General features: G+C 43.8%; 2 protein-coding genes across 6 annotated transcripts; one reads left to right on the forward strand and one right to left on the reverse strand.

The window, feature by feature from the left end:
- Positions 1 to 675: 675 nt before the first annotated feature.
- Fkbp7 (FKBP prolyl isomerase 7) lies at positions 676 to 14,603 on the forward strand. 5 transcript variants are annotated; one of them, XR_008719364.1, is made up of 4 exons: positions 676 to 1,006; positions 1,914 to 2,065; positions 7,123 to 7,222; positions 8,993 to 9,064. XR_008719364.1 is itself a non-coding variant. In XM_055600649.1 (4 exons), exons 1-4 carry the CDS (start codon positions 798 to 800, stop codon positions 13,484 to 13,486), a joined length of 585 nt encoding a protein of 194 aa, XP_055456624.1. In that variant the 5' UTR covers positions 676 to 797; the 3' UTR covers positions 13,487 to 14,603. The 5 variants fall into 5 exon arrangements, 4 of the variants coding, with proteins under 4 accessions (XP_055456624.1, XP_055456625.1, XP_055456623.1 ...); XM_055600649.1 differs by lacking the exon at positions 7,123 to 7,222 and adding an exon at positions 13,397 to 14,603 and having other exon boundaries at positions 8,993 to 9,126; XM_055600648.1 differs by lacking the exon at positions 7,123 to 7,222 and adding an exon at positions 13,185 to 13,486 and having other exon boundaries at positions 678 to 1,006; positions 8,996 to 9,126.
- A 147-nt stretch (positions 14,604 to 14,750) lies between these two features.
- On the reverse strand, positions 14,751 to 22,934 carry Pjvk (pejvakin). Its single transcript, XM_055600645.1, has 6 exons — positions 22,724 to 22,934; positions 21,752 to 21,947; positions 20,820 to 20,961; positions 16,855 to 16,972; positions 15,434 to 15,532; positions 14,751 to 15,069 (listed from the first exon to the last, which is right to left on the reverse strand). Exons 1-6 carry the CDS (start codon positions 22,932 to 22,934, stop codon positions 14,777 to 14,779), a joined length of 1,059 nt encoding a protein of 352 aa, XP_055456620.1. The 3' UTR covers positions 14,751 to 14,776.
- Positions 22,935 to 24,640: the final 1,706 nt, after the last annotated feature.

The raw sequence follows: 24,640 nt of genomic DNA on the forward strand, positions 1-24,640 counted from the left end.
ACAAATCATCGCATATAGTCCATTATTGATCGTCTAAGAGTAGCAGGTATCTGGTGTTTATTGTAAAAATCAAGTTTTGTGCTGTTTGAAAGCTTTTCATACTAAAATGAGCAGGGGATGTATCAACAGATTCGTCTCATCCCAAAAAGCCCTTCAAGCTCTTCCCCCAGAGTATCCAGAGAAGAGCTGGGAACCTGTTTGTCACTCCCTTCCAGGAAACTGCCATCACTGTGCCTGCCAAGTCCCTGGGGGGCCACGACACCATGAACTGTTTTCCTTTTGTAGCAATTTCTTGGCCCAGTTTTTTAAATATTTTTTTAAAATACTCGATTTTAAGGACCTACAGCTGTGTAATCCTTTTTCCTATACCAAATGGTTCAAAGGTATCATTTAAAAACTTAAAACCAAGCCGTTAGGCCAAGGCATCAGTTGGCCGAGGCAAGCGGAATTTTGCAAAACAGAATTTTGCAGCATCTCCTAAATGCCTACAAGGGACCACCATAACTCCAGTTTCACTTCAGGAAAAGCGGGCCTGACTGCTGGAGGCAGAAGAAACCTGCGGTAAAGGCGGGTTTAGTGGGGCGGTTCTGCTCTAGCCCTGGTGCCCAGGACAGGCTCCAGTGAGCAGCTAGCTGCGGGCTGCGGGCGAGCGGAGGAGCCTCGCTAGCCCCGCCCCCGACCTTTGTGACGTAGGACAATGCCTGCCACGCGTCCGAATTCCTTCCAGCTCCTAGAGCCAGCGCACACGCCATAGGGCTTACTTACACTGGGGCTGGGGGAGTCCTGCTTTGGGAACCATGCATTTCCTATTCAGACTGGCAGTTTTCCTTAGCCTGTGGGGCTGTCCCAACGCTCAGGGACAAACGAAAGAAGAGATCACAGAGGAAGTGAAAATTGAAGTTTTGCATCGTCCAGAAAACTGCTCCAAAACAAGCAGGAAAGGAGACTTGCTCAACGCTCATTATGACGGTTACTTGGCTAAAGATGGCTCCAAATTCTACTGCAGGTAGGAGATGCTCCGGGCAGTTCAAGTTCAGTTGGTACACCGGATCTTGCCTCTTCCACCACCAGCAGCCAGAAGTTAATTGTTTTGTTTACTTTTTGTTTGGTTGATTGACTTAAGAATAAATTAAGCCGTTATGCCGACTTAAATTAGAAAACGGTTCCTTTAAAGACCTGTTTAGTTGCTGAAAATGTTTTAGCTCAGTAAATTGACTGCAAGACCTACCGGCTCTTGCAGATCGCTGACCACCACGGCACCAGCACAGCAAAATCTAGAGGCTGCTTGACAGGATGTTCATTCAGTCTTTCTCCTTACCCGGAACTGAAGTCTCTGTCCAAAGATACTGTATAAGGAAGCTCCCGAGTCTTATTCTGGTCTTCAGTGGTTCACTTTCTAACAGAGACCCTGGTAGGTGCGTCCATCCTGTTCTCCCGTCCCTGCTCTGGTCTGACTGAATGCCCTTTCTCTAGCTGTGCTGTTACCCTCCAAAGATAGGCCTGGAGGAAGCAATTCTTTCCAATTTACAAAACCTACTCTTCCCATTTAGAAGAGGAGTTTGGCGAGATGGTATTTCAGTTGTTCTTAGAAATGAAATTTGAGGCCCAGCCTGCTGAGAGTTGTTTTGTCCCAGCCATGCAGCCAAACAGAGACGGGAGACCCATTTTAAAACCCTAACTCTTGGGCAGTTTTCCTAAGGATGGCAATAGAACAGAATAAAATGGAGTGACCTCTCCTGATACTGTCTGCCAATGTATGGGGAAGTTTGAGCCAAACACTTCCCAGACGACAGAGTTCTGGAAGAATGCTAACATGGGAAAATATTTAAATAATAACAAAATGCCTAGCTGTGCTTAAAAGTTTCCTTTTAAATGATGTCAAGTTACTCAGTACTAAGTATGGTTTCTTATAGCCGGACACAAGGTGAAGGCCATCCCAAATGGTTCGTTCTTGGAGTTGGACAAGTCATAAAAGGTCTGGACATTGCTATGATGGACATGTGCCCTGGAGAGAAGAGAAAGGTGATTATACCTCCTTCATTTGCATATGGAAAAGAAGGCTATGGTAAGATGTTTAATATCTTTTAGTAGTTTTTTATAAAATAAATCAGCCACTTATTTATAAAAAGTCAAAATAAATCTGTATATCCTGAAAAAGGAAAGTAAGCCTCAAAAAGATATTTGTACATCCATGTTCGCTGCAGCGCTGTCCACGGGAGATGGGAGAATGGATAAAAGAATGAGTATATGAGCACAGAGCAATAAAAGGAATGAAAGTCTGACTCATGCTACAGCGTTGATGAACCTTAAAAACATTCATTATGCTGAGTGTAACAAGCCAGAGGCAAAAACTACCAGTACTGTAGGGTTGCATTTACATGAAGCATCCGTAGTCCTCTGGCCGGGCGACACCAAAGGCAGAGAGAGTGGTTACAAGGGGCTGAAGGGACAGGACAAAAGGAGGCGTCGAATAGCATAGCGTTTTGGTGCTCAAGATAAGAGTTCTAGGTATAGGTTGCACAGTAACACAACAGTACTTTACACTATTTAAAATGGTGATGAGCTTTGTGTGATGTGTATTTTCCCACAATTCTGAAATGGCGTAGAAGAAATCTTCACAGAGCCATGCCCATCAAACTCTGGCCATATTTCATTCATCCCGTGCCTTCTTTTTATCGCTAAAGAAAATAAGTCCTCTTTGGAATACCAACCTCCAGCCAGTACTTCTTCCTCTGCATAGACACAGTGCTCAGAATGGCTGTGTGCATCCGTCCCTCAAACTTCCCTGGACATTTTTGGCTTTACTGTGAAGAGTATTACATATGTGTTTCCAGCGTAGATCTTTGGTAAACAGTACCAAGTTTATAAAGCTTGGGGGACTGGAACACAATTTTAGAACAAAAGGATGTTACCTCTGAGCTGTGAGCCATTGTTACCCCAGCTCAGGAGAATCCTTCAGATGTGGAAGAGATAACTTTCAGAGTCGTGCCTACTTTTAAATCCTACAGCAAGAAGATATGTGAACTCACAGAAAGCAAGGGAAATATAACTAACTAATTACATTAAATGGTAATTAAATGATCTAGCCCTAGAAATAGAATAACTTCATAAACTAATAAAATGCAAATTGTCTTTAATTCCAAGGCAACAGTTAATTGTATTCATAATCAGAGCAAAAATTAGAACACAAACAAGATATCATGCCTTGTTTATCCGAACAAGAACACTGTCAAAGGCATGGTAATATAAGCCATTTCTTATATGATCGATGGGAAAAGAAGTTATTTGACTGACAGAAGTGATTATACCCTTATATTTGTAGCTGTGTTAGTCAGGGTTCTCTAGATAAACAGAACTAATAGAATGAGTATGTGAGAGATTTACTTGATTGGCTCACACGCTGTGGTCTGGGTAGCTCAACAATGGCTACCCAGAAGCTGCTTGGTCTGCAGAGCTGGATGCCTCAGCTGCCCCAGGCTAGCCCTGAAGATGTGGAGGATTCTTGTAGAGCCACTGGTCTTCAGCCCACACTGAAAGGCCAAGGAAGTTAGACTCTGTCAGCAGAGAATGGGGACGGGAGCAGCAGCCTCAGGATGTCACTAAATGAACGTAAATGAATGCGCCAGCACAACGTGAAGGCAAGCAGGCAAAAAGCAAACTTTTCTCTTTCAGAATTTGTTTTTTTCTAGGCTGCTGCCAAAAGGCACTGTCGACATGCAGGCTAGGTCTTCTCACTTCAATTAAGTTTATTAAAAAAACAAAACAAAACAAAACAAACAAACAAACAAAAAAAACAAAGGTACAATGTTCATAAAGCTAAGCAGAATGCTGACGTGATGATTCCAAAACTCAGGAAAGAGAGTGAAAGGCAAACTTTCCCTGCATTATTTTCCCTAGAAGTAACCTCAACTCCTGACATTTTGGATTATTTTTTAAATTATCTTCAATTTTCTTTCTTTCTCAGGGTCCTACATAAACACACACAAACAGGGTATACAAATTACATTGCCACGGGAAACTGTCTTTTTTCTTTTTCTTTTGTAGAGCAGTGAGTGCTGGGCAACCCTGTACTGCTGAGTGTCACATACCAGTCCTGGGAGCTATTTCGATGGGAGCAAATGATACAATGTTTTGGATATAGGCCTAGGAATGGAATAGTTGGATCTTGAGCAAAAAATACAATGTTCATTCCAAACCAGTCAAGTTGACAACCAGGATTAAATACCACAATTGCCAACTTCTTTTTGGTAGCAAAATACTTAGAACTGTGTTAATGACTGTCAGTAGGAAATTAAGTTACAAGATATTCATATAGTGGATTAGTGTATAAGCAGGGAAAAGAATGAAATGAAATCTCATTTATTAATAGACTGAGTATTTACTGAGCACCCTCTTCAGCAGATGATAACACGGGGGATTATCAGTTTGTGTGCAAACTGTTTGCATCCTAGAGGGGAACTTCATGTCCACAGATACACAGACTAGTGTAGGAGGATATGCAGTCATCTGGTGACAGCCTTAGGAAGGAAGCTTGAGGGTCAAGAATAGGATGAATTTTTTTTTCTCACCATTAATTCTTGAATTGTTTCACTTAAAAACACACACACACACAACTCACATGCATCTATACTAATCTTCAAAAAAGTAAATCTGAGGAAACAAGGAAATTCCCTGGGAGCACGTGGACACCCAGCAGGGGTGGGCAGTCCCTTCCTCAGGGAGGTCCTCCTCGTTGCAGCATGAACCAGGTCGCCTCATTTAAAGTTCTTGCCGACTCCACTTATTTGAAACATCAAATACGTAATTAGCAGTCGTGTCGCTAAGATGCGATTTTGGCATTACCCCATATTTTGCCGAGATGTGCCTTCCTTGAAGCCGCTGGCCGAGTCCTGAAGAGATAATTCCCCTGGTCTATGCTTTTCAGTAAGACGAGGCCAACTGCCCGAAGTCAGATGGAGGAAAGCCGGTGCTTCAAGCCTAGACCTGACACTGTAAAGGTGATGGTTCCAGATAGCTGCAGCCGTGTGTTCAATCTGCCAATCATTTGCTCCCATCGAAATAGCTCCCAGGACTGGTATGTGACACTCAGCAGTACAGGGTTGCCCAGCACTCACTGCTCTACAAAAGAAAAAGAAAAAAGACAGTTTCCCGTGGCAATGTAATTTGTATACCCTGTTTGTGTGTGTTTGTAGAGGACCCTGAGAAAGAAAGAAAATTGAAGATAATTTAAATACAATACTATCTTCCAAAATGTCAGGAGTTGAGGTTACTTCTAGGGAAAATAATGCAGGGAAAGTTTGCCTTTCACTCTCTTTCCTGAGTTTTGGAATCATCACATCAGCATTCTGCTTACCTTAGAGCACCTGCATCCATCTCCAGTGGGTACCAGTCCTGGGTCCTATATTCCATAGCAAATGACTACTTTATCCTTTACCTAAACTAACTTATGCACAGTTAGTTAACTTATGCCTAGCTGCCTACACTGTCAGCATACTACACCCTTCCTGCAGGGAGACAGATAGTTCTTATTGACTTTGAGGAGTCTCCCATAAACATCAAAACAATTAGTCTTACTAGCACCTTTATTTTACTTCCTGTGGAAATCAATCCAGGCACTTTCTCAGACAGTTAGGAATAGCGCTTTCTCAAGATCCAACTATACCATTCCTAGGCCTATATCCAAAATATGCTCAAGTATACAACAAGGACATTTGCTCAACCATGTTTATAGCAGCTTTATTTGTAATAGCCAGAATCTAGAAAACAACCCAGATGTCTCTCACCTGAGGAGTGGATGCAGAAATTGTGGTACCTTTATACAATGGAATCTCAGCAATTAAAAACAAGGAAATCATGAAATTTGCAAGCAAATGGTGGGAACTAGAAAAGATCATCCTGAGTGAGGTATCCCAGAAGCAGAAAGACACACATGGCATATACTCACTTATAAGTGTATATTAGACATATTAATATAGGATAAATATACTAAAATCTGTACAACTAACGAAGCTAAGCAAGAAGGAGGACCCTGGGTAAGATGATAAATTCTTACTCAGAAAGGCAAATGGGAGAAACATCAAAAGAGGGAGAAAACAAGGAACAGGACAGGAGCCTACCACAGAGGGCCTCTGAAAGACTCTACCCAGCAGGGTATCAAAGCAGATGCTGAGACTCATAGCCAAACTTTGGGCAGAGTCCAGGGAATCTTATGAAAGAAGGGGGAGCTAGAAAGACCTGGAGGGGTCAGGAACTCCACAAGGAGAGCAACAAAACCAAAAAATCTGGGCACAGGGGTCTTTCTGAGTCTTTCCCAAACAAGGACCATGAATGGCAATAACCTAGAACCCCTGCACAGATGTATCCCATGGCAGCTTAGTATACAAGTGGGTTTCCTAGTAAAGGGAGCAGGGGCTGTCTTTGACATGTCTTACCAGGCCACAGAGAAAGACAATGCAGCCAGTCCTGATGAGATCTAATAGGCTAGGGTCAGATGGAAGGGGAAGAGGACCTCCCCTATCAATGTACTTAAGGAGGGACATGGGAGGAGAAGAGGGAGGGAGAAAGGGATGGGGAGGAGATGAGGGAGGGGGGCTACAACTGGGATACAAAGTGAGTAAACTGTAATTAATATAAATAAATAAACAAACAAATAAATGAAATTAAAAGAAAAGAGAAATCTGAGGCCTAAAAAGTACGTATGATGGGCTGTGGTTCCTTACCTGTTGGCTTTCTCTGTTTTACAGTAGCTACCAAGCTATATAGTAAAATCCTCTTGATTATGTCAGTTTTTAAAAATATATTTTCATATATGCACACAATGTATTTTGATCATATTCATCCTCCACTCCTCCCCCTAATTCCTTTCAGATTCATTATCTACCTCCTTACCCCTCCTAACTTTGTGTCGTTCACACACACCCCTACCAAGTCAAATCTGGTAGACCTACCAGGATCCGAAGCCTGGAAACTGACCTCCCTCTCAGAATTCATCAGCTGTCAATAGGTCCTCCGTTACGGGTAAGGGCGGGAATGCTGGCAGGTTGACTGGCTGGATCTTTAGAGGTCTTGTCCTCAGTGAGCTTAAAGTGGTAAGACTTAACACTCGCTGTAACTTCATTTTAGGCGATGCTTGAAGAAGTTTTCCTCTGGCGAAATGCCCCGAGCATCCTGCCTGTCTTAAAGTGCATGTGACTTTCTAGTGCTTTAATTAACAGTCTGTGTGGTATGTATATATTCTTTACATTAACTCCTGCCTCTCCGTCCTGCCTCTCTAAATGTAAATAACTCTATTGCACATCTATCTCTTTTATAGTTTAGTATTTTTTTGAGGAAAAAAATAATGAGCAACAATTTTTTTTTTTTTTTTTAAATAGAATTTTACGGGAACTTCCACTGCATCTGTGTAACTTCTTGGGAAGTTTGACTTTGGGCTTTGGATAGCTCAGTGGTACAGGAACTCACTTGCCTGCCAGACCCTGCTTCCACCACCAGCCCCCAAACAACAAAAGGAATCTGTGTTTTGAGTCTGTCTTAATTATGGCAGAAATTATTTTTCCCTCCTTCAAAGCCAGGTCAATTGTAGGACCTTCGATTAGAACTTTGACAGCAGGCACCTGATGTGGGTAGATTTTTCTGTGGTCTCGCCTTGGAAGTTACAGTGTGCTGCTCTGCTGTAGCTTCTACCCTTTCCTCTATGGGCCATATAAGTATTTCAGCAAGAATTGACTGCTTGACTGTTAAAGCAATTACTGTTTCGCACACACTTTTAATCCCAGCACCAGGGAGGCAGAGGCAGGCAGATCCCTATGCATTTGAAGCCAGCCTGGTTTACAAACTGAGTCTAGGACAGCCAAGGCTACATAGAGAAACCCTGTCTCAAAAAACAAAAAGAGAAATCACTGTTTCTTTTAATGGACAAAATTAGCTACTTTCAGAGGGTGTCATTTGTTTGGCAGATACTTGTGTGTCATGTCCTAGATCACATGGCCCGTAAGGCCCTGGAAACACACTCAGCCACTCACTGCCTCTTGGCCACCCTATGGAATGCTCATCTGAAAAAGCCCCATCTTGCTAAATCCACCAGCGACATCAGCTAACAGATGAACCTTATTCTAACTACCCAATTTCATATTTAAATATTTTTTGATAATTAGAAATTTCTTTGTAAAATTGCTTCCTGGGTTTTTGTTGCTGCTTTTATCTTTTCAAATCTATAAAGAATTTTAAAAGCAGACTAAGATTTTTTAAATGATGCTTCTGGGTGACTTTATAAAATCATTTTTCTCAGAGATTATACTTTCGAATCTCCTTTCCTTCTTAATCACATTTATTTATTTATGTGGATGAAGCATGTGCCTTCAGGTGTGTGGAGGTCAGGGGACAGTTTGTGGGGATCAGTTCTCTTCTTCCGCTGTGGGTCCCAGACTGAACTCGGTCATCAGGCTTGGCAGCAGGTGACAAGCCTCAGCAGCCCAACTCTGGAATTGTTCTACTCTATATCCTATCTCTGCTACATGATGATCAGGAAAGACTAATAACATTTTTCTTTATTTTGACTTAATAGGAAACTGGTTGAGAGGACCTTTGAACTGACTTGGCTTAAAATACACAGGGAGAAAAAAAAGGTTCCAAAGTGTTTTTATAAAAGGAAGAAAGTGAATAAAATGATTGGCCCTGATTTTTTTTTTTTTTTTTACTGTGAGTGCTCTATCTGCATGTACACCTGCAGGCCAGAAGAGGGCATCAGATCACATTATAGATGGTTATGAGCCACCATGTGGTTGCTGGGAACTGAACTCAGGACCTCTGGGAAGAGCTGAGCAGCGCTCTTAACCGCAGAGCCATCTCTCCAGCCCTGGCCCTGATTTTGTGATGCTAAAAGATTTACTGTTTTGAAAGCAGCTCTTCTAAGCACTATAACCCTGATCCCAATGTGCCCATGAGTAAAAGCCTCCTTTCGTGTAAGTCAAACTGTTAAAATTTAAACCCTTAGCAGAGCGCAAGATTCCACCCAACGCAACTCTGATGTTTGAAATTGAACTTTATGCTGTCACCAAAGGGCCACGGAGCATTGAAACATTTAAGCAAATAGACACGGACAACGACCGGCAGCTCTCCAAGGCCGAGGTAACTGAAGCTTCCTCTGTGGCTTGTTTTTTGTTTTCTTCACTATAGCTCAAATTCGGCTGAAGATACTTCTGAGGTTTTGATTGTATTGGCTTTGATTGCTTTGTTGGGGCTGTTGGCTGGAAACTCTATAAACTCTGAGGGGGGAAAAATCCTTTTTCTTTTCAGGCCTGTAGCTTCAGCTACTCCCAAACCTGACATAAGAGAACACCTTGAAGGACAGCCTGGGATACAAACAGTTCAGGGCTATCCTGGGCAACTTACTAACACCCTGTCTCAAAAAGTACAAAAGGGTCTCAGGATATGGCTCAGTGGCAGAGTGCTTGCCCGAGTATCCACGAGTCCCTGGGTTCAATGACCAGTAGTGGCAGATCAATCAGTCAGTCAATCAGTCAACCAACCAATCAAATAAGAAAAATTCCAAGCTACCCATGGCTCTTCTGGCACCTACACTAAAGGGACAGAGCGCCTTCCAACAGTACTGTAAGAGCAAGTAGTTCTTGCTCTTGTCACAGGGCAAGTAGTTCCAGCCTCTGGACTGTGACATACATGAATGAGACCATGAAAAGAGCTGGCAAGGACTTGAACTGGATGGGCTGAGGTTGGTAAACCTGAGCTAAGAGTTCATCCCCATCCTCTACAGATGAATTGTTAAAGTTTTCAGTGCTACGCATTCCCCACACTTTCCTAGTCCCGGATACAACTCTAAGCAAGCGCGTGAATTCATCTAATCTGCGGGACCCTTTATCTCCCGTCATCATCCTCACCTGCTGGATGGGGAGAGCCATAGTCGGGACCGTGGAGTAATGTAGCTGCAATATGGAGCTGGGATCACACCCCGGGTGGCCCGGCTCTGTGCTCTGAGCCCCGGGCACTCCCTGCCTTTCAGAGGATTGCCACCTTGACCGTTGCTGGCAAGCCTCCTCTCGACCCACTGTCTACAATCAGCTCAGCTGCTCCCTTTGTTTAGACGAGGTTAAAAATGTGTAACTACCGCCTGATAAGAGGCAGGTGGGCCCTCGATCTCAAATATAGCCTCAGTCCTTTTTGTATTTCAGGGACTGCTGCGGGGTGAGATAAGGTCTCGCTCTACCCCCAAAGCTGTGCTGGCATTCATGATGTTGTGCGGGCTGGTCTTGAATGTGTGTGGAGATCTTTTTGCCCCTCTCAAGTGCTGGGATTACAGGAATAAGCCACCAGCCCCTAGCTAACAAGGTCTTTGCTTCTTTTCCTTTTTTGTTATTATTTTGACTGGGGATTGGAACTAGAGCTTCATGCTAGACAAGCACTGGGCCCCTGGGCTGTATCTCCAGTCACCTACTCACTCCATCTCCCCCTGCAACACGCTTCCACTCAACTCTAGCTTTTCCTCCCGGAACTTAGGCAGTAGGAAATACCTCCCTGAGGTGCCCCAGTCAGCCAGCAGGGAGAGAGGCCTATCTGCCAGGTTTCTGCTTTCTACTTCTTCAGTAAAGACCAGAACCCAAAGCACCTGGGGGATAAGGGCCTTATTTGGCTTACACATCCTGGGTCCCAGTCCCCAGGGAAGGCAGGGCAGGAACTCAGGGCAGGAGCAGAGACTACGCTTGTTCCCCAGGCCTTCCTTGCTCAGCCTGCTGTCTTACACACCCCAGGACAATCTGCCCGAGGGTTGACACCGACCGTAGTCAGAGCCCTCCCACATCAGTCACTAATCAAGAAAATACCCCCACAGGCTTGCTACAGGCCAGTGATAGAGGCCATCCCTCACCTGGGATTTCCCCCTTCCCACATGATGCTCCTTTTACCAGAACAGCTTTATAGGGGTCCTGAAGGGGAAGTAACAGTTTTCACTGTCACCTCTCCGCTGACTTTCCTCATCCCCTTTGGAGTGGATAGCAGCAGCAGAGGCATTTGATCACACAGCACGCTGGGAGCAGCCTGGGCGTGCTCCATGCCTTAGCCGCTTCAGACACACCCAGACGTTCCTCTACAGTGTACATGCCTCTCTGGACATTTGAGCGTCTCCCCTTCTCTTGCAGAAAATGAACATAGAGGAAATCCAAAATTGGATCTACTTACGTAGCTACAGTTTTCCAGGCGTCTTATTGGGTACCTTACCAGATGGGTAGGAATGATTTTTGCCCAGTTGTAACAGTTGTCTTCTGTTGGCGTTGGCCCTGCCAGTAGCAGTCCTACAGTATGGATACTTCTCTCCTTCTGCAGCTGACTGCGTAATCAGTACACGGGGAAGCCCAGCTTTGAAACTAAACTAACAGAAAAAACTAACAGATTGTTTCTTTACTTTAAATAAGGTGGGGCGGGGCACAGTATTGAATTACAAAATGAAAGTAGTGTGGAACCCACTGCTAGCAAAAATTAAAGTCTTGGGGCTGAACAGATGGCTCAGCAATTGAGTACTCAGAGCAGATTCACCTCCAACATCTACCCCAGAAACAGCCCTCTACAACTCCACTTACAAGAGATCTGGTGCCCTCTTCTGGTCTCTGTGGGTACTGCAAGCACACCTTCATTAAATAATTAAACAATTTTAAAAAACAAATTTATATTCTTGCCCACCACCTTTTTGTACCTCTACTACACTGTATGGAAAAAAAGAATAGCCATTGAACAGCAGCTTTATCAGTTATAACAGGATAGTTTTGGTTTAGAAAGTGTGGAATGTTTGAGACTGTTTAAAATGCTTTTTACCTCACATAAGTCTAAGTCTCAGGCGAGAGGGTCAGGGTCACACCTGAGACCACCTGCTCCAAGGTCCACTGACTATCCCACACTCATCTGGGAAGGATGGAGCGTGGCACATGTATTAGTAAAAGCTGTTCGGTGTTCAGCTCCGCCTGTCAGCCTGCCTCTTGCCTTTAAAATGCCCCAACTTGCAGAACCTTATCCCCAGGTCAGTGTGCCGTGATGTCTTTGGCATACATCAGCATTTTCCTGTGGAGAAACAGTTGAGTTGCAAGATAATTCTAAATTGTATGGTGTGCACCTTTTTAAAAGTAAAAAGAAAGTTGGCCGTGGTGATGGGTACCCAGAATCCCAGGTTCTGAGGAAGTTGAAGCAGAGGAATCGATCGTGCCCAGGAGCTGAGGCCAGGCTGGGCAACACAGTGAGAGATGACAGCATCTCAAGGCAAGGCGAGGAAAAAATAGGCATGAAGTTTTTGTGACTTAACTAGGTTGAAACAGTACCGTTTCCATGTACACCCTGTATTAAAAGTATCCGGGAGCTATATTACAGGAATGTGTCTCAGTTTGCTGTGGCCACATTTCAAATGCCCGGAAATTGCATGTAGCCAATAGGATGGTGCTTTATTGTGTGTTTGCTTAGAGAAATTTTATATGCTACCAGCCCAAAAAAGGCCCCGCTTCAGGGCATCTCACGCCGTTGGTTGACTTGATTACACAATAAATTCATTAGTTCCAGCCACAGAAAAGCTAATGAGGTTTTATTAAATAACGGGAATCCACAAGCATGTGTTTTCCTTTCCTAATATGAACAGTGTGGATTATTAGAAAGTATTTAGTGGGCCTGGTACCGCCATCTGTAACCCCAGGGACAGTTAATTTGAACACCCATTTCTCTTCGAAAATTAAAAACAACAACAAAAATACTGGGCCAGGCATGGTGGCATACACCTTTAATACCAGCACTGGGGAGGCAGAGGCAGCAGATCTCTGTGAGTTTGAGGCCAGCCTGGTCCAAATAATGAGCCCAGGACAGCCAGGGCTGTGTAGAGAGACCCTGTTTCAAAGGTATTTCCAAACCTTGAAATACCTTTTTAAAATGTTCATGGGCTGGCTAGATTTCTCAGTGAGGATAGCTCTTGCTCCAAGCCTGATGACCCGAGTTCCGTTCCGGGACCCCACATAGGGGGAAGAGAGAACCAGTTCCTACAGGTTGTCCTCTGACCTCCATATGCGCTCCATGGTCTTTGAGTGTCCCCCATAAACAATTGGACAAATTGTCTTAAATGTTTGTCATTTAACATGCTTTTTCATTACTGTAATCCAGATGTTTGTGGTGTTTTTTAATTAACGACATCTTATTCCGGCCTCTAGATAGAGGTTTACTTACAGAAGGACTTTGAAAAAGATCCAAAGCCCCGAGACAAGTCATATCAGAATGCAGTTTTGGAAGATATATTTAAGAAAAATGACCACAATGGAGATGGCTTCATTTCTCCCAAGGAATACAATGTGCACCAACATGACGAGCTGTGAATTTGTTTTACTTCTTTATTTGTTAGTAACTGACTGTGCTTTGCTTTTAGGAAAGAATCACTTTTCTGCAAGTTGTAGTTATGTTTTTCTTTATGAGAAGATATTTGTTTCCTTCAATAAACATAATTTTGGTGGAGTGACGTGAAGCCGTTAAGTATGCATTAGCTGGAGTTGTGGTGACAGTATGCCTAGCACGCTTGGAGACCCAGATTCAGTCCGAGCACTGTGCAACCTGGGCGTGGTAGCAGACACCTCCAGCCGCAGCACTCAGAGGTGGAGGCAGAAAATGAGGCGTTCGCCATCACCCTGGACGATATGAGACTTATTTAAAAGAAAAGAAAGGAAAAGTACACATTATTGTAAATGAACACGTGAACCTAAAAACTTTATCTTTTAAATAATAAATACGAATCATTACCAATTACCCATGCAGTGTTCTGTACCCATAGGATTGCTTTACACCTTTGAGTGAATCTAATAGTGAATAGCATTATTCATAAAATATATTTACTATTGTTTTAATAAAAGAGTCAATTGTTTAGTTGTTAGTATATGAAAACAATGCTTAGCGAGTAGATGAAAAACATACATGAAAAACCATGGTGTCCTGTACCTGTAAGCCGCCTATTCCTGAGCTTGAGGTAGGCTGAATCACTTGAACCCAGGATTTTGGGAGTAGCTTTGGTAACGTAGCAAGGCCCTACCTTCCCCCCAAAAAGAAATTTGAGAACAAAGTACATTAAATCCATTAACCATTTCCAAAAACATAACCGCCCTGTTTCCCTTAACTTTAAAGTAATAGCACCCATTTTACAAAGCAAACTCAGTAGGCAGAGTGACAGCCCATTACCACTGTCAGTTACACTGTTAGCTGTGCACAGGGCCCCATGCTGAGCTTCATGGTTTTGATACCACATGTTTAATCTGATACCACAATTAAACATTTAGGAATATATTAAATTATTAACACTTTTTTTCCCTCTCCTTACCAAACCTAGGGCGCAAAAGGGCCCAAAAGCAACCATTTGTGCCTGTTTGTTATCTTCAACTGTTGAATTAAAAAGTGATTAAATATAAAATTTGCATTTAGAAAAATATAGATCACATAAAAAGCTACTTAAAAGGGTACACTGGTTCCCAAGCGATTGTGAAGAAATGGACAAACCTGTCAAAGAGCGCTTCTCCTTGAATTTTGTAATTAAGCTTTGTTTTGTATAAGCAATGCTATTAATCCTCATAAAGTCTACGAGAAAGACAGATTTATCATCGTGTCTACCTCAGAGGTGGAAAATGCAATGAAAACGCTACTTAAAAGGCTGTCTGGCTTTTTTTTTTTCTTTTTAATTCATCCAAGCAAACCTAAACAATGTAAGGAAGCTTTGTGGCACAGTAATACATAAAACATCAACCAAACATGTCCCTTCTTCCGTTTATTTCATTCTCTTGTGCCAAATATCAAAACAGGGGACAGCATGAAGCCTCACGTACTTCATTCCGTCCACGGAGCACTGGAAGCACCCGTACACCGTCTCCCTTTTCAGGTTCCCCATCCCACAGAGTATGCAGGGCCCCTTGGGGATGTTGTGGTTCAGCAAGTTCACTCGAATATGAGTGCCCTCCTTCAGGGAGATGTCAGTCATGCTGAGAGGCTTGTCGTAGTAGTCAGAGAAAAGATCATCTAGGTAAAGCTGGGAGCGAGAGATGGCATCCATCACTCTCCTGTCTGCAACACAGAAACCAGAAACGCGTCACAAGTCCAAATGACTGGGCATCCACGCTGTGTGTAAAGGTGTCAATCCTTGCCGGGCCGCAGCGGCACAGGCCCGTAATCCCAGCACTCGGGGTGGCAGAGGCAGGTGGATCCGTGAGTTTGAGGCCAGCCTGGTCTACAGTGCAAGTTCCAGGACAGCGAAGGCTACACAGAGAAATCCTGTCTCAAAAAACAAAAAAACAAGCAAGAAAGGTGTCAACCCACACCCTCCGCCAGGAAGCCTCTGGGCTGTGTTAACAGATGGCTGCTGAGTAGGTAGCCGCACATACGATAGAGGAAGGAGAAGGCACTCAAAGACACCCTTCGGCGGACATACTTCTTTCAAAGAGTATATTTCGCAGCCTGTAGAACATGGCAAAGGTGGTGGTTTCCTCCCTCTCGAATCCTCCTTTTGACACTGACGTGACACAAAGGTCTACAAACAAATTTGAGAAGATGTTATTATAGCTTAAGTAATATTGGGTATTTCATAGGGATTATGAATTCTCATACATGCAATTAATTGAGGGTTTTTTTTAATAAAGCTAATAAACTATAGATTTGAGGAAAAGATGACATAAGTACGGAATTCAGTGACTTCAATCATATGGTGACATGCCTCTAGCCCAGCCGGTACCCAGCATCTCTGGTACCAGCCTTGTGCAAGCTTAGAAGCTCTGGTATGTGCAGACTTTTGTATGTTTCCAGAAACAACTATGTATCATACACAGTTCTTTGAAATATCTCCCAGAGATCATTACATCCCAGAGCTACACACTCGTCATGGTTTTGTCCTCGGTTGGGCTCCTGGGTTCACTCAGGATGTTTCCAATATTTGCTGTTAGGAACTGACGAGCCTGTTCCACAATCACTGTACCTGTGTCTCAGTATACCTAGAACATTAGTTCCTGGAAATGAGAGGCCAAAATACGCGCCCGTAGACAAGACTACATTTTGATAAATGACACTTTATACTCTTCCCTCCAGCCAATGTAACTGCCAAACCCAAGAGTTCAAAGTTGAGTTTACTTAGAATGTAGTTTTGTTTCCCCCTTCCGCAGGACTACAAACAGAAACTAAGCAAAGAAGGTCTACAAAATTACTGTAAATTACCATAGCTATGAGACTCCCTGGCCTGGTCCAACTGGTCTAGCTGGCAGTTAACTAACTTTAAAGTCCTGTGAAATGTAGAAAGCCAAAGTGAGCTGCATTGAGCTACCATACAAGATGACAATTGTAGAGGAAGTACTTATAGTTCTAAAGTGTTTTTATGATTATTTTAAGGAAGTGTGCAGCTAGGAAGTTATGTCTAAACAGATAAAAATTAATACCATCTGTTTGGGCACTAGAACCTTCAGGCATCTTACTGCCTTCGGATTTCTTATTTTCCACTTCTACAAGCTACCTATTAAAAGTCATTTACTATCCTACCCACAAGAGCTGAGGCGCATTTTGTCAATGAACCTTGTTTTATTCCCAGTCTATAACTGTAAATGGAGCAGTATGGAGCCTTCGATAAAAAGCACAAAAAAAGGTGCTGGGAAAGTAGGGAGTGGGGCCCTTTCCCAGCTCCTTCATCCTAGCACAAGACTGACCCTACTGAATGGATGCATCGTGCCTCTATAATCATGAAAGCTGACAGAGAAGAAAGGAGGGAAGGGAGAAAGGGGAGGAGGGAGACAGAGGAGAGAGGTTCATTCCCATTACATTCTCCTTAAAAACATAATCACTCGAGCTTTAGGTATATCTGCTACTCACCAAAGGCACCATCCAGGTAAATGAAGAGTTCAAAAACACTGAAAGCTATCGTCGTGTGTGCTGGGAAAACAATAGCTTTTTCCCTTCCTTTGGGATTCTGTTCATCCATAAAATGAAACTACAGTAAATGAATAGATAAAAAAATAATATTACTACAGAGCACAGCACGGCAGGGCAGCTTTTTGGAGAAACTTCCCATAATCCCACCAAAACCAAAACATAACCACCTACCCAACTCAAGAGCTGTCCTGCAGCCATTAAACTTTATTATGGAGACCCAGGCATGATCTATTGTAGTGACGTTTTAGCACCCTCACTTTAGGATTAAAGTCAATGATTGCTCTCCTCATAGTGTTCTTGCAGTAAACACGCCCCCCCCCAACCCCCCTTATTTTTAGCCTCACCCATCTACTTCAGAAGTCCCACAGCTGTTGGCAGCTTTCTCACTCACCAAAATGACCACCATCGAGTAAAGGTTTTGGCTTGCACCCCTTATATGACCAATGCTAATCAGAATTTGGAGATACCTGAATCTGGATTCTGAACAGAACCCTCATAATGCGGTGATGGATACAACTGGGGTCTTTATGAGAAAGAACTTAATGTTCTTGAAGTGTTCTTGGTCATCTTACACAGATTGTATGTAATGTGTTAAATATCAACTGGAGAGGGTTGGAAAGATGACCATGTGGCCCTGTGTCTTTAAAAAGCTATTTCCTTGTGCTATCTGTGGGGCAATGTGCATGCCACAGTGCCGCACAGAGCTCACAAGACAACTTTCCAGAATAGTCCTCTCCTCCTAGCGTGGGTTCCAGGGATCGAACTCAGGTCTCCAGATTTGTGCAGCAAGCTCTCTACTCATTAAGCCCTCTTAGCCCAAGTGCTAGTTTTCTTTCCTTTTATTTTTATTTATTTAATCACTTTACAGCCTGATCCCAGCTTCCTCCCTCCTCCCCTCCCAGCCCACTTCTCAAAAAAAGGGAGCCCCTAAAGGGTTCCAACTGGCCCTGGGACTTCAAGTCACAGTAGGACTAAGTGCACCCTCTTTCACTGAGGCCAGACAAGGTAGCAAAGACAGGGGGAAGGGATCCAAAGGCAGCAACAGAGTCAGAGACAGTCCCTACTCCCATTGTTAGGGACACACATGATGACCAAGCCTCACATCTGCTACATATGTGTAGGAGGCCTAGGTCCAGCCCATGCGTGCTCTTTGGTTGGTGGATCAGTCCCTGTGAGCCCCCATGGGCCCAGGTTAGTTGACTCTGTAGTTTTTCTTGTAGTGTTCTTGACCCCTCTGGCTCCCTCTATCCTTCCTCCCACTCCTCCACAAGGCTCCCCAAGCTCGGCCTACTGTTTGGCTGTGAGTCTCTACATCTGTGTCCATCTGCTGGATGAAGCCTCTCAGAGGACAGTTATGCTAGGCTCCTGTCCGCAAGCACGGCAGAGGATCATTAACAATGGCAGGGCTTGGCTCTCTCCCATGGAGTCTCAGGTTGAGCCAGTTACTGGTTTGCCATTTCCTCAATCTCTGCTCCATCTTTATCTCTACACTTCTCGTAGGCAGGACAAATTTTGGGTCAAAGGTTTAATGGATGGGTTGGTGTCACCTTGCCTCCACTGGAAGTCCCACCTGGCTACAGAAAGTGTTGACTTCAGTCTCCATGTCTCCAGCTATTGTGGTTAAGTATCTCAGCTACAGTCACCCCAGGGACCTCTCCTGTTCAAGAGATGCTCCCTCACCGATTTCCACTCTCTCTCCAGGTCTCCCCCACAAAGTGCTATATTTCTAACAAGTAGTTTTATTTTATTGTTTTTTCTTTATTGTTTCTTTCTTTTCTGTTATGTGTGTGGCATGTGCATGTGTATGTGCTTGTATGTATGTGTGTGCACACACATGGCGGAACATGATCACATGTGTACGGATGCATGTGGAAGCCAGAGTTCAACCCTGAGCGTTGCTCTATCATTCTCCTCTTTTTTTAATTTTATTTTTGAGACAGTCTGTCTCTCGACATGGAGCCCACTGATTGGGCAAGGTTATTAGTGGGCCAGCGAGCCCCAGGATTCTCCTCTCTCTGCCACCTCCTTCGTGCTGGAGTCAGAAGTGCACACAGCAATGCGTAGCTGTCACGTGGTCGCCAGGGCTCCAACTCAAATCCTCTAGCTTGCACAGCAGGTACTTAGTAGGCAGAGCCATCCCACGTCCCACTTTAAAAATTTAAAAAGTATACAAACTCATGGGTTTCATAATGTGGGGGGTGTGTGTGTGTGTGTGTGTGTGTGTGTGTGTGTGTGAATGTACTTTGTTCTAACTTGTCTTCCATCACAGCCCTCTCCTTTCCACCTTCCAACTATTATCTGTCCATCATGTAAGCCTCCCTCCTGGAGGCTTAGAAGCACAGCCAGTTCTCTTAAGTTTCCAGTCACCTTTCCAGCCCGTTTTCTAACTTCCAAAAGGATTTACCACAAAATGAAGCCTATTTGGTTATTGATAATTAGAAAAACTACTTTAATATAAAAAATAAATTCAGGGCTGGTGAGATGGCTCAGCGGATAAAGCATTGGCCACGGTGCCTGGGCGCCTGGGTTTGCTCACATGTAGAGGGAGCAAACTGAGAATGTGACCTCTGACTTCAACACGCACACTGTGGCATGTGTGTACTGCGCACACACACAGAGCACCAAGTAGACAGACAGATGATAGATAGATAGATAGATAGATAGATAGATAGATAGATGCAACAGTTAGTTAAAAAATCAACTTTTAAAACTTCAGTATGGATTGCATTACTTCATGATACTCTGCTATGCTCACAGACAGGAGCCCAGCATAGCTGTCCTCTGAGAGGCTCCACCCAGCAGCAGATCGAAACAGATGCTCAGATTCACAGCCAAACATTGGGCGAAGCATAGGGAGTCTTATGGAAAAGTGGGGGAAAGGAGGAAGAGATAGGAGCTCCACAAGGAGACCAACAGAGCCAACTAACCAGGGCCCAGAGGGGCCTGAAGCACCAACAGGGACCATGCATGAACTGGGCCTAGGCCCCCTATACACATGTAGCAAATGGATAGCTTAGGCCTCATGTGGGTTCCCTAGTAAGGGGAGTCAGAGCTATCTCTGACATGGTCTCTGCTGCCTGCTTTTTGATGACTCCCCACTGGCGGGGCTGCCTCACCAGACCACAGGACAAGAGGACCAGTTCAGTCCTAATGCAACTTGATGAACTGGGATGGCTTGGTAGCAGGAGGGGGGAGGTGCCCTTTTTTTAAGGAATAGTGGTGGGGGGAGAAGAAGGACAGAGGGTTCGACTGGCAGGAGAGGAGGGAGGAGGCTATGATCTTGGTGTAAAGTAAATTAATTAATTAATTAATTTCAAAAATTTAAAATTAAATAAAATCAAAGTCAGATGCTGGTGGCGCATGCCCTTAATTCCAGCACTCAGGAGGAAGAAGCAGTCAGATCCCTGAGTTTGAGGCCAGCCTTGTCTACAGAGTGAGTTCCAAGATAGCCAGGGCTACACAAAGAAACTCTATCTCAAAAAAACAAAAACAATCAAAGAATACAACAGGACTTATTTTTTGTTCCTTGCTTGTTTGTTTTGTTTTGAGACAGGGTTTGCTCTGGCTCTCCCGGAACTAATTCTGTTGACCAGGCTGGCCTCGAACTCAGAGAAATGCCTGCTCTGCCTCCAGAGTCCTGAGATTAAAGGCATGTGTCACCCACCACCCAGCACTTTTTGTTCTTACTATAACAATGAAGTCCCATTTAATTGGATAGCTAGAGTCTCTCCGTCTGTAGGTAAATTCACAAGGCTTAGTGATTTGTTTGTATTTCTCAACACTCAGAACCCAAGTCGTCTTGGGAGATGTTCTTACTCTGGAGCGCGACCACTCCAAAGCGAAGCCCTACACGAGTTTCTTTTCTGTCTCTGATAACTCATAACAGGTTTGTGAGTGTGTTTTACCCGCATGGCTTCCCCTCGGATCCCAGCGTGCACGGAGAGCGAGCACTGGCGCGTGGTTCTGATGCTCTCCATGACGACGCACAGCACGGCCTTCCTGCTGCTCCTTGATTGGCGGATCAAACTGTGGTCAAAGTTGATTTTTCTAGAATAAGAAAGAGACGTGCACAAGATGCCTCAGTACACAATCACATAGAATCGAAGGCACCTTTCGTGCTGTTCAGGGCCCAACTTAACTGTGTGTGAGTCGAGGGAGACTCAATGCAAACCAGAAAATATGAACAGTCGCTTGGCTAGTTTGCCTCTCTCCTCGGTGGTTTTTCAGGTTTTGTACAGCGGAGGCACGGCTTGTGTAGCTTTGCAGGACTGCGGACGGAAGCCAGGGCCTATCCATGCCAGGCAAGTGCTCTTCACTGAGCCACCTTCCAGCTGCCCACCCCTCTTCACTTTTACTCAGATTGAGACAGACTCTCAATAATTTGCCCGACATGGACTTGGGCTCACTATGTAGCTCAAACAAGCTTTGAACTTGTGATCCTCCTGGTTCTCTCAAAGTATCTGCGATGACAGGCCTGTACGACCACACCCGAATCCTCTCACATTAAGAAAAAGTTCTGTAGAATGTTCTATTCTGTCTGCTGAGAGTCTGTTGGAAGCACAGCCTGTATTTCAACTTAATAATTCAGCAAATGTGTGCAAAACCAAAGTGGGGTTATTTTTGGTGGGGAAACAACTCCCCCACCAAAGTGATTATGATTTTTGATTTTGTAATGGTACTAACTAGCCGCTAACATGCAGTCTTCCAAGTGAATAAAAAAAAAAAAAAAAAAAAAACAAATTAAGCTGTAAAACATAACCCTGATGTTTTAAGCGTTCATCACAACCGTTTGATACGGTTGAAGCATTTGATGAGAAGAGCAGGTCTTCGTACTGACCGTGCGGTAATTTCCTTGAGTAATGTCGATACCTCTACCTCATGTTTGGTTACCACACCGAATGAGGCTTTGACTGCGATGGAATCAGATCCAGCAACGTTGATCCCAACGTCATTCACAATATGGTTGTTTCGCCTTCCGTAGAGGGAAACATCCGACTCATCTTCATAATTCAGTAGCTGATAAGATGAAATACCTTCGGAGAAGAAACTTGATATTTTTTAAATGTCTCAAATTCATCTTACATGGACTTTATATATTATCACGGTAACTTGATTGAAATATTCTTTTGCCCAAATATTAATTAGACAGCATTTAGAAGCACATGATAAGTAGCTCTTCAAGCAATTTTACTACAAAAAAAAAATTACTTAAAATGAAGTCAAATTCTCTGTTCAGATAACAGAATACATATACCTCAGTATATGTTATACCTCAGTTTAACTATCCATGGGGTAGTTGAAGGAAAAACAAGTGTCCATAACTAATGACCAGCCATCGTACCTGTTTTATAATCTAGTTTTAAAAATACATTTTTAGGGTTGGGAAATGGCCCAGTCGACAAATGCGTGCCCGTAAGCATAAGGAACCGAATTCATCCCCCAGTACCCATAAAAAAAAAAAAAAGTTGAGTTTACCTAGTGTAATAAACTGTAAAATAATTCAAATTACTTTCATTTATTTGATCATGTGAAATGGGTGAGACCCAATAATATCCTATATTATCCAGGACAAAATACATCATTTTCTAATTCCATCTAGTTAAAAACAACTTATAATTGATTTTAAAATTAATCAGTCAGAGATATGAAGCTGTAAAGACTTAAGCATTGTTCACCCTATGAATCACTACCACATAAAAGTTGATTTTATTCATAAACTGTATTATTAATATAATAAATCTACACAACCCCTGTTAGGTTATTAATGATGTGGCCCCACTGAGAGTCACTCTCAAACATTTAAACTTACCAGCTGAAATTTCTCGGTCTCCCAGGAGAATGTCTTTAAGTGTGAAAGGTGTTGAGGTAAATTTGTACCTAGGAAACAGGAAACACCGCTTCTTTTTGACCACCAGACTCAGGGGTTGGTATTTGTCGGCTTCACTGAGGCTTGGAACGGGCACTAATCTCCCTCCATCTCCGACTTGCTTGACGAAGCTCTTGGTAGCAGCAGCAAACATATTAATGTCAAGACGTCATCAGCTTCGACCCTCAGGCAACAAACCCATTTTTGCAGAAGAAGATCAGACACCAGACTCAGCCTCGTTTGATGGTAAGTACAATTACGTAGCTTAGAACTATAAAGCCCGTGCTCGGCGGATAGTTTACCGGTGTGCAGCTCACGACGTGCCTCCCTTCGTGAACTCAGGTGATGAATAATGGATGGCGGTGTAAAGGATACCCTAAAAGCAAGTCTAACTTGGAATGACAGCCTGCGGAGCTAAAACATACACAGAAACTGCTTCAAACACTACTAACGTCCTCGGGGCAACCACAGAGGAGAGTGCTTTGCCACAAGCAATGAGCCAGTTTGGACGGAGGCTTAAAGTCCTCCGGGAAATGGTGTCATTGGGCCCTGACTTTAGGCCTGGCCACCATCTGCGATGGACATGGTCCGAGAGGAATTCCTTCGTAAGTCCAGCAGCTGAATTTGGGCAAAAGGAAGGCCCTTTTTGGACCTTCACAGTGCACAGGTCACTCATTACGTGAGCACTGCTCTCGTCTGGGATTTTGCATGCTTATGAAACCATGTGTTTAATACCAAATGTCGACTCACAGAGGAGCACCTGGCTGCAGATCTCTGCGGGATGCTAAGGGCTTTTAGCTAGTGCTACATCACATATTTAAAACTATGGAAGTCTCTTCCTCTGCACTGACGGCTCAGACCACATCTCCTTCTTGTTCACTACTATCCCAATGACTCAACCTATACAAAGTCGTATTCAGTTTTGGCTTATTTTCAAGGACTTTTGCAGACCCATTTAGATTAAATTCTAGAAACAAACCTCTACTGAGCTATTGTATGGCCATAGATGGTTGATATATTTTGAAAGCGCCTCTGAGGTTGTTACAATACGATACTCATTAACACATGACGGTAATAGCATTATTGGGCAGCAACCTATACACCTTATGCAGAAATAAAAGAAAGAGTAGGCTTAACCCAAGCCCCAGCAGAATCCAACTTGATTCGATTCCGGATTTTTTTTTTTTTTTTTTTTTACTTGCTTCCAACTATTTGAACTCACATGCAACCAAAACAAATTCCCGTCACAAAACCAACTTTTAGGTTAACCTAAAAGCTTTATACTAAAAAATAACTTTCGACAAGTCTCTTCGCGAGAACGTTTCTAGAATTCAGTCCTAGAGCATCAGGTAAGCACTGGAGCCATTGTGCAGGTAGTTCACAACTCTCCAAGACTCGCTGTGGCGCTGACACAGCCACGACACACTCGGAAGGTGGAGCATCCAGGCTAACGTCGTCAGCCGGAAGAGCGATTCTGGAAACCCTCTCCACACCCTGAGCTCTCCACTCCCCCCCAGCAGCCTGCAGGCTCCTAAAGCGATGGTTCTTAACCTGTGGGTCGGGACCCACTTGGGATTGCACATCAGATACATTACGATTCATAACAGTAGCAAAATTAGTTATAAAATAGCAACGAAATAATTTTAGGCTTGGGGTGATGACCACAACATGAGGAAGGCGCAGCATTAGGAAGCTGAGGCCCATTGCCCTAAAGCCTGCACGCCACAGGAGCCCGCCGGTAGGAGAGGGCTCCTTGGATCCAGTGCTCTTAAGCCAGCCCCTTCTGGGCGAGCCTGCGACACTCGGAGGTCTCAAGTTTCGGGGCCAACATCCGCAATTTTCTTAGTGATTTTGCATGCG

Source organism: Psammomys obesus, unplaced genomic scaffold, assembly GCF_907164565.1.
Source record: "Psammomys obesus unplaced genomic scaffold, mPsaObe1.curated_primary_1811, whole genome shotgun sequence".
NCBI lineage: Eukaryota > Metazoa > Chordata > Mammalia > Rodentia > Muridae > Psammomys > Psammomys obesus.

Bases quoted from the DNA above. Each gene is read 5' to 3' on its own strand.
- Fkbp7 (XM_055600647.1), top strand. From the start codon at position 798: ATGCATTTCCTATTCAGACTGGCAGTTTTCCTTAGCCTGTGGGGCTGT. The intron at 2,066-8,992 runs GTAAGATGTTTA...TTAAACCCTTAG, and splicing joins ATATGGAAAAGAAGGCTATG to CAGAGCGCAAGATTCCACCC. The intron at 9,127-13,184 runs GTAACTGAAGCT...TCCGGCCTCTAG, and splicing joins GGCAGCTCTCCAAGGCCGAG to ATAGAGGTTTACTTACAGAA.
- Pjvk (XM_055600645.1), bottom strand. From the start codon at position 22,934: ATGTTTGCTGCTGCTACCAAGAGCTTCGTCAAGCAAGTCGGAGATGGA. The intron at 21,948-22,723 runs GTAAGTTTAAAT...TCTTCTCCGAAG, and splicing joins AGACCGAGAAATTTCAGCTG to GTATTTCATCTTATCAGCTA. The intron at 15,533-16,854 runs GTGAGTAGCAGA...ATTTGTTTGTAG, and splicing joins TTACCTGGATGGTGCCTTTG to ACCTTTGTGTCACGTCAGTG.